Genomic DNA, 14,878 nt, shown 5'->3' with positions numbered 1-14,878 from the left:
GTAATTCCAGCACATACAGGAAAATGCCAGACAGTTTTTCCTTTTACTTAAAGCTTATTCACAAACATAATATATAAAATATTTTGTTCTTACGAAACAAGCAACAGAAGCTTCGATCAAATTATTAAGAAAGGGATTTAAGTTGTACTTCCAATTAACTCTGATGAGACAAGAGTCAGATCACAGTAATTTAACTCATTAGTCCAACAAAGTCAGCGTGTCTTCACTGGGAGGCAATAAGCACAGCTTAGGCTGACTCTGACCGAAACACAATCTAGACTGAAACAAAACAGCACGATGCAAATAAATGACCATTTTTAGGGGTTATGGGGCCAGTGCCACAAAGCCCAGCAGGTGTGCTCTGTGCTGCAAGAACCTGGGAAGGGAGCTCACTGCTGATTTCAGGACAGGCTAGCAGAGGGGTTTACAGAAGATGGTTTGTCAAAGAGAGTCAGATGCAGCAAATGAAAATTTATGAAAATGCAAAGTGGTGAGGGGAAAGAGAGCAAGCAGCTGGAAGCAAGTCCTGCAGAAGCATGTCCCAGCCTTGCCACCGCCACAGCGCACACATACACACAAAGCAGGGACAAGTTCTGCCTCTCCAGCTGTCCCTGGTCCTCTCCCACCCAGCACCCATCCAGGCTGCTGAGACCCACACACAGGTGTTGATCTCTGGATGGCTCCAGTTTTATTGCCATAATGTTGGCAAGTGCCTCTGGCTCCTGAATTGGTGTCAGACTTCCCATGTCGGAGATGCTGCTGGTTCAGAGCAGCTCAGCACAGGCCAGGGGGTTACAGCATGGGAGAGTGTTCAAGTCACAGCGGGCAGTGCCCAGGGCTTGACTTGCATCTCCAGCCTGGAGCAATCGGGCCCCCAGCTGCTGTCGTGGCTTTGAAATCTGCCCTGTGCAAACATCAAGAGCTTTTGGAGTTACAGTAGGAAATAATTTGCTACTAAAGTTTAGGAGGGAAAAACTCTCCTGTTTCAGGGCTGATGCCAATGCTTCATCATGACAGATCAGGACGAAGCTTTCAGGACAGAAGAGGAGCAGGTTACTGAATCACTGCTCATTGCATACCATTTTCCACTCTTCCCTGCAGCTCTGCTGCAGAAAACACACAAACCAAGTGCTGTGCACCTTCGGCTTGTACTGGGAACTCCCCATACCAGCTATGCAAACAAAAACATTTTTAGGTTGACAGGTTTTACTTATATCCTACAACAGGCTGGCTGCAAGCGATGGCTGGGACCCTGCAGGAGGGAGCAGCAGTCAACAGCAATTTTAGTGCTTCACAGCAAGACCGAAGCGCAGAGCACCTGCTAGTGCCTAGAGAGCTCCAGAGATCCCTCTGGTACAGCCCCGATGACATGACCACAGGCAGCACCGAAATGAGGGTCCCCACAGCACAAAATGACGGTCCCCACACCCACCCATCGCCGGGTGCTCACGGCTGCCTTCCCTGCAGCACCGGACGGGAGAAAGAGCAGCAGTGACCTGCTCCCATCCCACCGCGCCGGCACCACGGCACCGTAAGCACTCACGCTGTACCCCAGGAAAACACCGAATGACTGGACGACTGCTGAGCCGTGCCTTGTACAAAAGGCTCTCCCTTCTGCATATCCAATCCTCACTATCCAGGTATTAAAAACAGAGTAACTCCCATGCCAATACTCACTTTCAACAGAAATTATATCTTTCTCTAAAAGCTTAAATTATAGGTTTGCTGCCTCTGAGTATTAGAAAAGACCCAGAAGTAAATCCTTCACTTCCAGAGTAAAGCTAGGATCTACTGCAGGAAACAGGTTGTTTGATGCAACAGGGCAATTTGCAGAGAACAGCCACTGGGTTCATGGTGTCAGCTAGAAAGGCTCTCATAAGCAGAGATCATCCCCGAAGCAGGGCAGCCATGATTAAATAGTTTTCTGCACCACTGGGAACCACAAAGCAAGAGGGTAGGATCGCACACACGCTCACACAAAACCACTCTAGTTCCTTAGCCAAGTACAGGTCAAGGGAGGATGAGACACACAGGGCTTGAGCAGGTTTAAGTTAAAAACACAACTGCAGAGCTGACTCAGACCTCAACACATCACTGAAAATATGATGGTTTTGATTTTAAAGAAGTCCTCCATCAGAGGATAGAGGCACAAAATCTGGTTTGTAAACATAATTTATGAGGACCGACGCAGTCCTTGCTGTTGCCTTTTTGCCACGAAGACGCCTAACTCAAGGACATTCATTATCCTCTCCCCACTCTGCTGTAAAGGTCTGAGAGGAAGAAGAACAAATACAAGATAATTAAGCTCTTTACAGGAGAAAAAACAGATCAAACAATTTTCTATGTCTTGAAAAGAATTGGAAATGTCTAGACAGAAGACAGACAGAATTGGTCTCGAATGTATTAATTTCAGTAAGAAGACGAAATCCTGAATTATGGGGAAGAGATCGAGGTCGGCTGCTCCTCCGAAAACTTTCCACAGCATTACCTTACCCTCCTCGTGACTCTGACATCCTTTATCCCATCTGCAGTATTTATATCTGATAGCAGAGGATCGTAATCTGGGTCACTGACAGCCTGGACAGCCACCGACGGCCCTCAGCAAGAGCTGCTGGAAAGGCAACTTGCACTGCCGAGTCCCAGCTCCGCATCTCTGGGGAGCTGGTTCTTACTGGGAGAGAGAAGAGAGGCATGGGAAAGGGTTTCATCTATCTGGGAACTCACAGTGCAAGCAGAGCTGTCCCAGGGTCATGGGGGTTTGGGATGCTCTCTCCTTCCACTACAGGCACGCAGGAGAACCCATACAACCTCAATAAGAGAGTTGGCATAAGACATCCACCCCTGGGGCATCTGAGCTTCAAGTACTAATAAGGTTATTGTAGGTTGCAAGAACGTACTTCTCTTGCTTAGACCGGTGATACGTCAGCGGAAAGGCAAGCCAGTCACAGCAACACGGCTCACTTAGGCACCATCAAAGACCTGCTCATCCAGACACTGAGCTGCTGAAAGAACATTTTCCCATCTCAACAATCCTATGAGATTTCAGTAAAGGAAACTTCATATAAAGACCTTCTAAAACATCTGCAGAAAACCCTACGCAACCAACCAGGAGAAAACAAGCATGAGCAAGAAGAAGGAAGCCCACTTGGACAGTCAGAACATAACTGGCAGTGCAGACATCCCACCATGAACAACAGTCTCCTTCCCTAGAGGAAGTTCTGTCAAAAACAGTCTGGTCAGACCCAAAGTTTCCAGTTCATAACAGCTGTATTTCCCTTTGGCAAGCCCTTTTCCAAGAAACCCCCTTCCGTTCCCACCCAGCCTGGGAGAAGGATCTTACCTGACACGCGTTATACAGAAGCTGATGTTCAAATTTCTTGATCCCTAAAATGTTCTGGAACATCTCGTAGAGCTGCTCCTTGCTGAGGATGAGCTCCGAGGCAGCGCTCGCCGTCATCCTGGCCTGCTGCTTGCGGGGATCCTCTTCCCCACGGTAAATAGCATCAAACTTTGCCATCCAAGAGCTGAGGACCGTCTCCTTGCTGAGGCCATCAATTTCTGGCAGGCTGCGCACTCTCTTCTCAATGTGCTTCTTGAAGACCTCCCGGGAGTCATTCGCTGAGCACCCTCCGCTCTGCACCATCCTGGCGACACGGTCGCTTTTCAGAAATACCTGCAAAAAAAGGGATGACTTCAAATGGTGTCAGTTAAAAAATAAAATAAAATCCCCCTTAAGTACCACAAAACACAGTTTCACTGCTGGGAAGCTGGCTAACCAGCTGCCAGCACACTTTCCAACTCCTTGCTCAACAACCACATGCTGCCAGATGGACAGAGGGTTCAGCTGTACTTTGGGAAGCGTAACGAAATCAGGTGAAGTTTCTGGTTTGCATCCGCTAAAACGGAACATTTTGATGCAATTAGGACTTCATGCGATGTTGTGGTCGCACCTCACCAGATATGTAAGTGCACTTTGAGAAAGCAGGACTGTATTTTGCTCTATCAAATGTTTTAATAAGGAAGTTATTGCAGAGCTATATTCACTTAGCCAAATGCTGCCTTGTTAGACAGAGCTCAGTCATCCTACTCAAGTCAGCAGCATTGCATTGTGCTTATCCTGTCAGCCAGGCCCCCGGGAAACCCCTGACCAGGGGGTGCAGTGCGAGGACCAGGCTTACAATAAGCTACTACACCGGAGGAGATCTTTGCAGACTGCCCTGCTGTCACGAGATGACAGGAATGGCATTGTATTCATTAATTTAATGTTACCTTCAATTAAATAACATGTGTGTCCCCACTTCTCCCATGCCCTCGTGTTTCCAACTGGGGCAACCAGCACTGCAAGAGCACTGTTAAAACACCCCAGGAAAGGACAAGGATGAACAGCCTGATCTTTGCTAACTGATGGGTAAACACCAAGACAACACCAAAACACCAAGACAACTTAGATCACTAAAAGGTGGCATTGCCACAGGTGGATGAGGCCAAATCCCTTCCTGCTCCAGCTGTGCTTAAGTAGCAGGGGATGGTTGAGGCAGCCTGGGGAGGCTTTGCAGAGAGAGCAGCCTGCAAGGTGCAGGACACTGAAAGCAGGAGGGAGGGACAAGGCATTTGATGAAGATGCTCTTCCCACTGTAAGAGCAGCAAAAGGGTCAAAACATAACAGACCCCTACAGACCAGGAGCAATGCAGAGCTGAAGGGTGAGAGAGGGACAGGGGGATATTGTGTTGGCTCTCCTCTCCCAAGCCCTGAACACAGGAGAGCAATCAATGCCCAGCAAGAACTGCTGTTTTATTAACGATGCTGAGAACGGATGAATGCAGCAAGCTGGGAAGAAGCTGTGCCAGCACCAGGGTGTATCTGTCAGCTCTCAATAATTAAAGAGCTTGAGGATGACCTAAGGACATGGTAGATGGGTTTTTTTTTTATACCACTCAGCAACATGGCACTCCATGTTCCCAGATGCTTGATGGCACAGGCATCTGTTGGGAGTAGCAGGAGGATTTGCTCCAGGACCAGCCCAGAAACTCTGCTGAGGAAGAGCTGGGCTGTTTCCTTCTAACATCGCTGTGCTGGGGAGCACTGCCTGCAGATGAGACAGGCAGGGTGCCACCAGCAGCCTCTTCAGTCCACGCTGAAATGATACCAGCACACGTTCTGTTTCCTTGCAGAACTTATTGAGTGATAACACCCTGGGCGTACGCAGGTACTTGTAAGTAATAGGTGGCAGCTATCAAAATCCAAGCTGCCAACGCTCCCGAAGAAGCCCTCGGCACAGTGTCTGCTGGAAACAGTGGGAGGCCACAGCCAACGGCTCTGCTGCAGCATCTTCGGCTCCCACGTCCTCTCTCTAATCATCTGCTTCAGATGCCTTTGGCCTGACCCTGTGCGAAGGCGCCAACGACTTCCCGTGCCTGCCAGCATCAGCGGCTGCTGTTACCCGTGACCCTCAGCCCCGTCGGAGGAGTGACAGCACTGTGAGCAGAGGGACATGACTCCCTGTATCCCATCAGCCCCGATTTCTCTTCCCTGGTGCGGAGCAGCAGCCGGCAGAGGAGAGGAAGGCTGCGGCAGGCAGAGAGGAGGCAGGTGCGGGGGAGCACCAGCCAGACACAAAGCAGCAGAACAAGACCGTGAAATAGGAAGATAAAGAAGATAAAAGAGATCTTTTGTCCTGCAGAGAGAGAGCTACTTTCTTTAGAACATACCAGCTGAATTGTCCGGCTGTAAGACTGTCTGGAGTCAAGAATAGCTGAAGCAAAATCCTAGCATGGGTGCATACACCAGCACAGCGAGAAAAGAACCGGTCTCCACAAGTTGGGTCAGGCATCTCCTGCCACGTCCATAGATGAGCCCCCCATGTCGCGCATGGCCCCGGCTCCATCTGCCCACAGCAGAGTGGAAATGGGTCTAACAAAGTATTTCCATAATACTTGCTGAAGGGACTGCTGCATAAAGTGCTGGTTGACAGACAAAGCTTTAGTCATTCGGAGTAAAAGGACATGAGAAAAGCTCTCCTGGAGTGCCCGTTGGAGTGTGCTGAGCTGTCTCGCACCCCGGCTCTGCAGCGTTCCTGCACACACAGCGGTGCGTTGCAGACCAGCAGCACAGCCTGGTCAGATCACTCAGCCTTTTAATTTGGCAGCAGCCTGTGCACAAGTGTAAGACTGACAACCACATGCTTACCCCTTGACAGTGGACTTCACAGCAGAGTGTGGTCATGCAAACACATTCGGGGCAAGGGTGAACGCATTCCTGATCTACAATGTCACCTTTACTTCTTTTCTCCACCAAAAAAACCTCGTTCCCCAGATAATGAGCCTATTCCGCGCTGTTAGTAAGCAGACCCCTTAGAAACACTAAGGCTATGCCTTTTGTAGCCTGTTTTAAGTAGGACAGAGCCAGTGGACTGAGCAGTTGAGCTGAAGAGAGGGTTTGCAGACATCTAGTGATGATCAACTGCTTTTGGTAAGTTTGAACACTTGGGGGAATTATACCGCACAGGACTTCTAGAGGTGGTCAGGACCCGCTTTCAGACAGACCCACCAGTGAAACAGGGGTGTATTTTGCCTGGTTTTAGCCAGTTTCCTTTTCCTGCTCAATAGTCTTATCCAAACAGATTATGCTGCTTTTACATCCTAAAATGCAGCTCACGCCATCTTGAAAACTTTCTCCAAGAGCATCTGTTCGGTGAAGCGGTGATAAACTGATGATCCCTTGGCAATTTCTTTTCTGATAAGAGATGTAAATTACTCTCAGCTTCCTTCCTGTACAGAGAATGATGGAGCAGTAACTACTAGGCCATCTTTAATAGAGTTAATCCAGAGATAATTTGCGTCTTTCCTTACACAGAAGCAGCTGCTGCTATTTTTTATAGAGTTAAAATTCTCCTTAGTTTTAGTATCTGATTTTGGTCCCCTCTTAGATTCCACTTCCAGAGAAATATTTTATGTAGGCAATTCAAAATCTTCACCTTTTATGACAGAATAGCTCTAGAGAGAAAGAGAAATGGTTTGCAGAAAGGCGAGCAAAAAAATAAGCGACACTCCTCACACAAATCACAAGCACTGACTTCCTTCAAAAACAGCAGCTCTCTCCTTCTGAGAAAAGATATGAAAGGCAGCATTATGGCTGCAAACAAAGAGGTGCAAAAAGACACGCATGCATAATTATTCTTTTGCACAATTATAAACGATGCTTCATGTTCTTTGGCACCATCTAGTTTTGTACATCCCCCTTCCTTCCCCTTTGCTTCACAGCACATGTCATACCAAAGAGACAAGACTCTTGCTGAAAATCCCAAAGTCAGTTAGACACAGTGCAAAAGCTTCGGCAAGAACTGAACTTGCTGCCCCATTATCTCTTGGTATTTTTCATAGGGAGCACACGACATTTATTTTATATCGTGCCATCTTTCTTGTTTTAGAGCACACTGTTTAAAAGTACCAGAAAGTTATTTTTCAGCTTAAAGGAAGGATGATTCTCCTCATAATCAGGTTATAGGATACACCATGGTGTAGGGGTTGCCACGGTTGCCATATGGTTCCATGTTCAAACCCTGAACCTCCCAAACCTCAGACATCAAATGGGAGAAGCCTTGCACTTGCCTTTGTTTTGTGCCTTGTTGACAACTGACAAAGAATCCGTTAGGCTCAGGATTCAAACTAATCTGTGAATTCGGACCCATCTGAGAACAGGGATTCACATGAAGATCATACCATCTACTCCTTACCTCATAGTAGCTCTGGACAGCGTTTATAAATGCTTCATCTGCCACAATCTGGGTTTCTCCGTTGAGAAATGCCTGGAAACGATCTTTGATTGTCTGGAGCTGCTGCTTACTTATCTGCAAAACATGCAAAAGGAGAAAATCAGTCAAGAAAGGTGCATGTATGAGGAAAAAAACCTGCTAACTCTTCTGCAGTATTTCATGGAGGTGCTTATGATGTGCACTTCTGCTCTCCTTTGGGGACAGCTGCAGTAGATGAAGAATCAGCCACGCATGGGTACACACACACGTGCGCTCTCCATCCTGGCAAGTTCATTTAAGCATCACGAGCACCTAAAGCGCTCCTGAACATCATTTCTAAACAGCTCTGCCGCCACAAAATGCACACAAGACTTTTACCGCTTCAGGTATACCTAAGTCAAAAGCAAGCTGCTGCATGCACGCTTGGAAGAGACTGTTTCAGTGCAATCTCTTGCCCATTTAGCCTCTCCTCCCCTTCAGAGGATGAGGTTTCATCACCCAACGGGAAGCCTTGCAAGCTGGCTGCTGAAGACGGCACTCATCAGCACTCTGAGGCCTTGGTCTTGTCCTTTTTTTTTTTTTTTCCTTCTCTTTCTTCCTTTGCTCATTTCTTTTGGCTTGTCACATACAAAACACCACTCAGGACCAGTGGTGAAAGAATTCAATGTCGTTTAATGTCAAAGAAATCACATGAGGGCAAACCTGTTCTCCTTATCCTAGCAAGGGCTTTCTCTGCTGCCTCTTGCTGCTCAAAACAGTTTCTGTCCAGCATACAGCTGGTATAACATACAAGACAGTTCTAATTTTGGTACAATGACATCAACAGAAAGTTTACAAGGGTTTATTCCAGCCTTGTATGATAACACGCCACTACTCTGTCAATTTATCTGTCAGTTTAAAAAAAGATATAACTAAATACCTCCATCTCTTCAGCTTGCAGTGCAAAGTCACAGCAGGCACATAAGTCATGTACCAGCAGTGCCAGCATAACATCTTCAGATGCAGATAACACTCATGCTGAAGGGCCACAGGGATTTAAATGTAGTTGTGTCTGCTGTACCATGGGGCTACTACAGGTTTGAGGATATAAATTAATTTAGTCAGAAGAAAGCAGACAAGATGTATATATGACAACTTCAAACTTGAAGGGAAAAAGAGACGAGTAAGAATTAGGACAACTATTTACTCTAGGCCTTTTGGTCATTAGAAGAGTGCTTTTTTTCTCACTTGTACACCAGCAGAAGAAACCAGCCCATTAGAATGGAAGAGAAAAATAAAATTAATGGCTCTAAGTGTCTAAATGGCTTTGAATAAAGTATCAAAAACTATAGAGATCCAAACAACCAGAGCATAATGAAGCCTGCTAAACACAGCTAGTGATAAAAAGCAGGAGAGGGACCACTTGGAAAGTGCGACGATAAATATCACTAGATCTAGATGATGCGCCATGCGGGGTGTTAAGGGACCGTAGTAACGAACATCATGAATACTGGTAATTAATTCTGCAACACCATGCTGAGGAGGGTTAGTGAGCAATGGCAATTTGATGCAATAATCCGGGATTAGTTTATCCTGGTGCTTATGGAGAGGTGTTCATCAAAGTAACATAAAGCAAGACTCAATATGCTCTGCTTCAGAAAACATGGAAAAGCCTTTGCCACCCCTGTGGGTGCTGGAAAGACGTGTCATTCCCATCATCAAAACAGCAGCCCCGACTTCACATGGTCTGACACATGCAACAAGGCTCAGCATCACAGGGCTGGAGCAAGGATTGTCCCTCTAACCTGACCCGCCTCAGCCTTGGACACCATCAGCAAAGAGCCCCGTGGAAAAGCACTGCTGAAAGCTCCCGGATTTAAGGCTGGCAGGATCTAATTTTTAGCTCTAAGAGTCCACCTGCCATGTCAGGCACCTAAAACTCTTTGTGGTGTTTGCCCGTAGCACCCTAGACATCATGAGCCCTTGGGCAATATGCGTAGCATCAGACGTAAAGCAGGCTCCAAACTTATCAGAGCTGATGGAAGGTCCTGACGGAATTGAAAAGAAAATTGGGTCAGGGATAAGAGGAGTCAGAGACAATGTAGTGATTGAGTAGGAGACACCTGTGGGAAGGCACTGGGTCTGTTTTTATTAAGCATTTAATTATCTGGAAGAAGAGAAAAGCAAGATGTTAATTAAATGTATTGACTATTTTGTATTAGCAACCATTGTGAACGTCAGGCAGAAACGACAGGGTAACAGAGGCCACACGAAACCAAGAAAAAAAACAGGAAAACTATAGGTAACATCGAAATCAGGGTGATGAGGCACAAGGAAAAACATACTAAGAGCACAGATACTCTGAGCCCAGAGGCTTTTCATTTGGGATTCTAACAATATGCATGGCATTTTAATTATTTTTTTTTCCAGGTTAATTCTTAGGACAATCTCCAGAAGTTCTTGCCTGTTCAATTTCTATAATGCCATATAGCAGCAATATTTTACGCTCCTTCCTCAATACTGAATGTGCTACCTTCAAGACGAATAACGGTCCTTGAAATTCCTAGAAACACCCAATACGCAGCTCACACAAGAGCTCCTGGGGCTGTGGAAATGACTCATCGGATTTGTCTCTATCGGAGTGTCAGCTGCCTCCTCCTCACCCCCAAGCTCTATACAAGTGTTTCCCTGTCTGTGGAAAAGCAGATCCCCTCTGATCACACCAGGCTGCAGCACAGCCCAGTCCTCCGCTAGCAGGACCCTCGCCCTTCCATCCCACCAGACCGTGAAGCAGCACCAGTGCATTGATCCGTGTCCATGCCGCTGTTACAGACGTTATCAAGAAAGTAGTCAATCGGAGCCGAAATTGAACAGCTTTCATATTAAATTTAGCTTCTGCAGCACAATGGCAGACACCTGGTGCAGAGTCAGCATCAGCGAGGGAGCAGAGGGGACCAGAGCAGCAGGTCAATGAAATCTGCCCAACACGCTCCACCTCCTGTTTTATGCCTCTTCCCCTCCCCATCAGGCACCCAGGACATCACCACAGAACCCCAGCAGCACCCGCGGGGCAGCACCTCCGCGGCAGAGGAGCAGCCTCAGCCCCAACGTCACACTCCAAAGCCTTTAAGCAGGGCCGAGCAACGCTGCCAACCCATCCACAGGCTTAAAAGAGCACATGTCCTGAACACTCACCTGGAAGCTTAAGTGCTTTAAAAGCAGGGATGTTATTTTATCTCTCGCTATTAGAGGCACCAGCGATCCGTTAGAAATCCAAATAAAGCAAGCCAACAGCTCCTGCAGATCCAGTAATGCCACTAAGGGGCCAACACAAGCCACTTCTCACCTAGTTACCTTCCGTAGCGTGCTTGCAAATAGCAGAAAACAACAGAATTACTTCCCCTTGGGAGCACAGGAGTACAACATCGCAGCAGCTACGGCAGGAGGTGAAACCCCGTCGGGTTGCAAGGCTGGTGGGGGCAGAGTCTCACTGCTGCAAACACAAATCCCGGTGCCATCGCACAGGAGAGAAGTAGAGAGCTGGGAGTAAGCAGGAGCACTGCCATGGATGGAAGAGGTTTATTTTATTTACCTTCCCTCACTTTTCCAACGCTCACAGCTTTTTCCCCACAACTGCTTTCAGCGTGTGACAGCCATTGAAGAAATAACACTCGTTCCTGCGTGCGGCGGCGATCGCAGAACACCCTGCCTGCATGCAGTGACTCCGGACCCAAACGAACTCCCCCAAGGTAGCTTTGTGGCGTGTTTATGCAGCAGAGAGCTTCACAGCCTCTATCTGTCCAAAGCATGTGAAGTACTTAAGTTGCCAGATATACACATGCATATTAAAAATGTAATTAATTGAGGCCGTGATGATGAACTCCTGGCACAGGTATCAGGCAGGGCATCCATGGAGCTTTGGGCTGGTACCTCTAGTGGAGTGCATGGCTTTTTATATTGGCAGAGGTCTTCTCCATAATGGACTAAATCACAGGGAAGAAGAGCTCACCAGTGACTTGATCTGGGTATCCAAATGCATCCTACCTTCTTGGTCTAACTTTTTCTTTTTTTTGAGAAACTGCATGCCGCCCAGCACAATCTGTTGACCTCAGAAATGGAGTGGAACAATCTCTGGCACGTGTCATGTCCCATCATAGTCATAAGTAGATCGTGGAGGCAATTTCTTGAATTTGCTTGATGGAGATCTCAGCAAACAGCTCACGAGCCTCCTGAGGACAAACGCTCACCAGCAGCTTTCTTGCTACGTTATTTTTGCACATATTCCATCTGACTCAGAGCCAAACGCAAACCATGCATTCAGCATGGAACCATGGCACCTTCTCCAGAATTGTTCCAGCCAGTGAACAGCTGGCACCATCTCTATGCACCGTCTCCAGCCTTCTTCGCCTACATCAGGGCAGCAAAAGCATTGCAAAGAGGAGCTGTTTGCTGCTGAAAAGTTTTCTGAAAAACATTATACAAGGCAACATACCTCATTGATCCATCCTCTCTCCAAAATACTTTGCTGTGTCTGAGCACACAGGAGCAAATACAGCCATACAACTCACTGCTTTGGGTCTACATCACACAATAATACGTTAGCTGGATTTGGGTTTTGTACCCCACGCTGTATCACAGATGGGCTCAAATCAGAGTCTCAGATTTATGTGCTTTGAACTTCAAAGAACTAGAACAACTTCTGCAGATTTTCACTCTTTTAAAGTGAACTTTCAAATCTGCGTGTGTGAAGAAAACAAGGTGACTTGCACTCACAGGATAGTTGTCATTCGGAACTTTGTATGATGCACATCAACAGTATTAAATGTACAAGAGCCACAGGTGACATGCCTTGAAAGCTAGGAGAAACGAGAGTTTCCTAAGAATTTATAAGAATTCTAGCATAATGTCACAGCAAGGGTGGTCCAGCACTGACACAGGGGCCCAGAGAGGCTGAGGCATCTCCAGCCTTGCAAATTTTCACAACCTGATTGCATGAACACAATCTGGTCTGGGAGGGAGCCCTGCTTTTAGCAGGGGAATTGGACCAGAGACCTCCAGAAGTTCCTTGCAACCTACATTACACTATGGCAGTACCGTATCCAACAGAAGATTTGCAAGGAGAGGCCATCCTAGATTGTAGATTGCCAAATGTTTTAGGGCTAACCATCGATTTGTCAGTGGCAGGCTACAGAATAACCCATCCACAGCTGTATGTCTACTCAAACCAGCTAATAAAGCCATATCCATCAACGTGACAGCTGCAAGAACAGCAGTTAAGATTTTAACTCTGTAGAAGGAGGTTTTCAAGTGAAAGGCACCCCTGTAGCAGAGAGGTGACCCCCTTTACTGCCAGGCGACAACACCTCTGATGGAGGACTGGGTGTTTCGGTGCACTGATGCCTCACGGAGCCCTTGCACCCAGCGCATCCCACCCTGCGGTTGGGATGTGAGGCTGCGCCGCGGTCCTCAATGGCTCAGCCCATCGGTATTACCCGTGTCTTGAAGGAATCTGTTCAGCTGGAGACCGCAGTGAATTCCCAGGGGAAGCATCTCTGTCTTTTGCCTAGAGAGACCAGCTTCCAGCACACGACCAAGAGCTCTTCCTCCTTAGGGCACCTGCTGTTCAGTACCACAGTAAGGAGGAATATTGAGCTGCTCACCATGCTGCTGTTCTGGGTTTTGTTTTGCAACATCTAATAAATATTTTATTACTCCTCAGCACCAGGTGATTTAGCAAAAAGCTAAAACAACTGAACGAGCATCCCTCATCATCACTGCTTCCACAGTCAGAAAAACAGCCATGACATGAACAAGGTGGAAGGGAGGGAAGAAGGTGCGGGGAGCTGGAGCGGCCAAGTGCTGGCCTCCGGGGAGAGGCCAGAGGCCCCAGCAATGGGCACGAGACTAGAAAAAAAACCCGTCAGGTTATTTTGCACTAGGAAAGTGCATCAGGTTCTCCCTGCGTGGACACTGCTTTCCCCTCCATGGAAGAGAGGACCACCCAGGGGGTGACTCACATCCCCAGCATCTGGGGGTTTCATTGCAAATTCTCCTGGGCAGACGCGGCTGAACACCACTGGCTTTTTGCTGTTAAAATAAGCGACCAGTATTAACTGCCAGTCTCAGGGAACTTTTCCCAGCTGTCTAACAGTATATTTACTGGTGTGTTTTTTTTTTTTTTTTCTTTCTTTCCAGAGAAGTTTAATATTTGTTACCAGAGAGAGCTCCTTGTGCTGTGGTTTCTGATAGCTACAATATATCTTCCCAGGAATAGCAAGCCGGCATGTCCTTTTCCCTTACAGTCTGCCCATACATGGATCACTGTGCACACACCCACTGATGTACCACTGTCTATACAATTCCCTCTTCGCAGGCACTTGATTTGTTGCCTCCCCGCTCTGTCCGTGATTTACAGGCCCTGGTGCATCCACACCGCCCGCCCTCTCTCCAGCTGTGCTGATCCTTTGTGGACAGCAAACAGAAGAGCACTGGTCACATCCCTGGCCAATGACTCCGGTGCCACCTTCTCTGCTCTCGGAAGAGGTGCCCAGTTGATTTGCTGCAGAGAAAACGGCTGTGCTGTCACCGTGCCTGGGTTTCCATGCATGGAGCAGTGAAGGGCACACACAACCCCTTCTGCCTGCAGCAGCTCCTGCCCTGCCAGCTCAGCCCACCTGTGACACTCAGAATGGGTCAGAGCAATGGGGACCCTCCAAGGAGCAACACTCCAACGTGCCCTCCTGTCCCATGCTCAGAAATCAGGCTGGGTTCAGGCACAAGCAACGCAGACAGCCCCTGGGTCCTGGCACACCAGCCCAGCACCGATTCACAGCTCGGACTGATCCAACCTCTCACTCAAGCAGCCCGACAATACAAGAAAAGCATTTCCTGACCTAATGGTCAATGTCTGCTTCAACAACACAACTGAAGGAGTCCAATCCATTGGAGCTGCTTGCAGAAGAAGGAAGCCTCCTCCTCTGCCCAGCTGCAGGGCTGCCACCCAGCCAGCGCCCTACCACCGCATCAGCTCCGACCCTTGCCAGGACCTCTCGCTGCCTCCGTTATCACAAGAAAATTCCAGCAGCTTTGCAGCACCAGCAGCGAGAGCTAAATGATTTTGGCACTTGCTGGAACATTTCTTCTTTAAA

General features: G+C 47.8%; 1 protein-coding gene across 14 annotated transcripts in view; it reads right to left on the bottom strand.

Moving 5' to 3' along the window:
• The window catches only part of CADPS (calcium dependent secretion activator), a 220,084-nt gene that overhangs the window by 168,072 nt on the left and 37,134 nt on the right, over positions 1-14,878 (bottom strand). For all 14 annotated transcript variants that reach the window (XM_086619182.1, XM_086619184.1, XM_086619187.1 and 11 more), the window contains exons 2-3: positions 7,734-7,847; positions 3,341-3,673 (exon numbers count right to left, since the gene is read on the bottom strand). In XM_086619182.1, coding sequence (XP_086475308.1) covers positions 3,341-3,673; positions 7,734-7,847 — 447 coding nt within the window. The remainder of the gene's footprint in view (positions 1-3,340; positions 3,674-7,733; positions 7,848-14,878) is intronic.

This window comes from Tauraco erythrolophus, chromosome 12, assembly GCF_009769465.1.
Source record: "Tauraco erythrolophus isolate bTauEry1 chromosome 12, bTauEry1.pri, whole genome shotgun sequence".
Classification (NCBI taxonomy): domain Eukaryota; kingdom Metazoa; phylum Chordata; class Aves; order Musophagiformes; family Musophagidae; genus Tauraco; species Tauraco erythrolophus.
The sequence above is the reverse complement of the archived record's forward strand: the minus strand, read 5'-3'. Positions and strand labels throughout refer to the sequence as shown.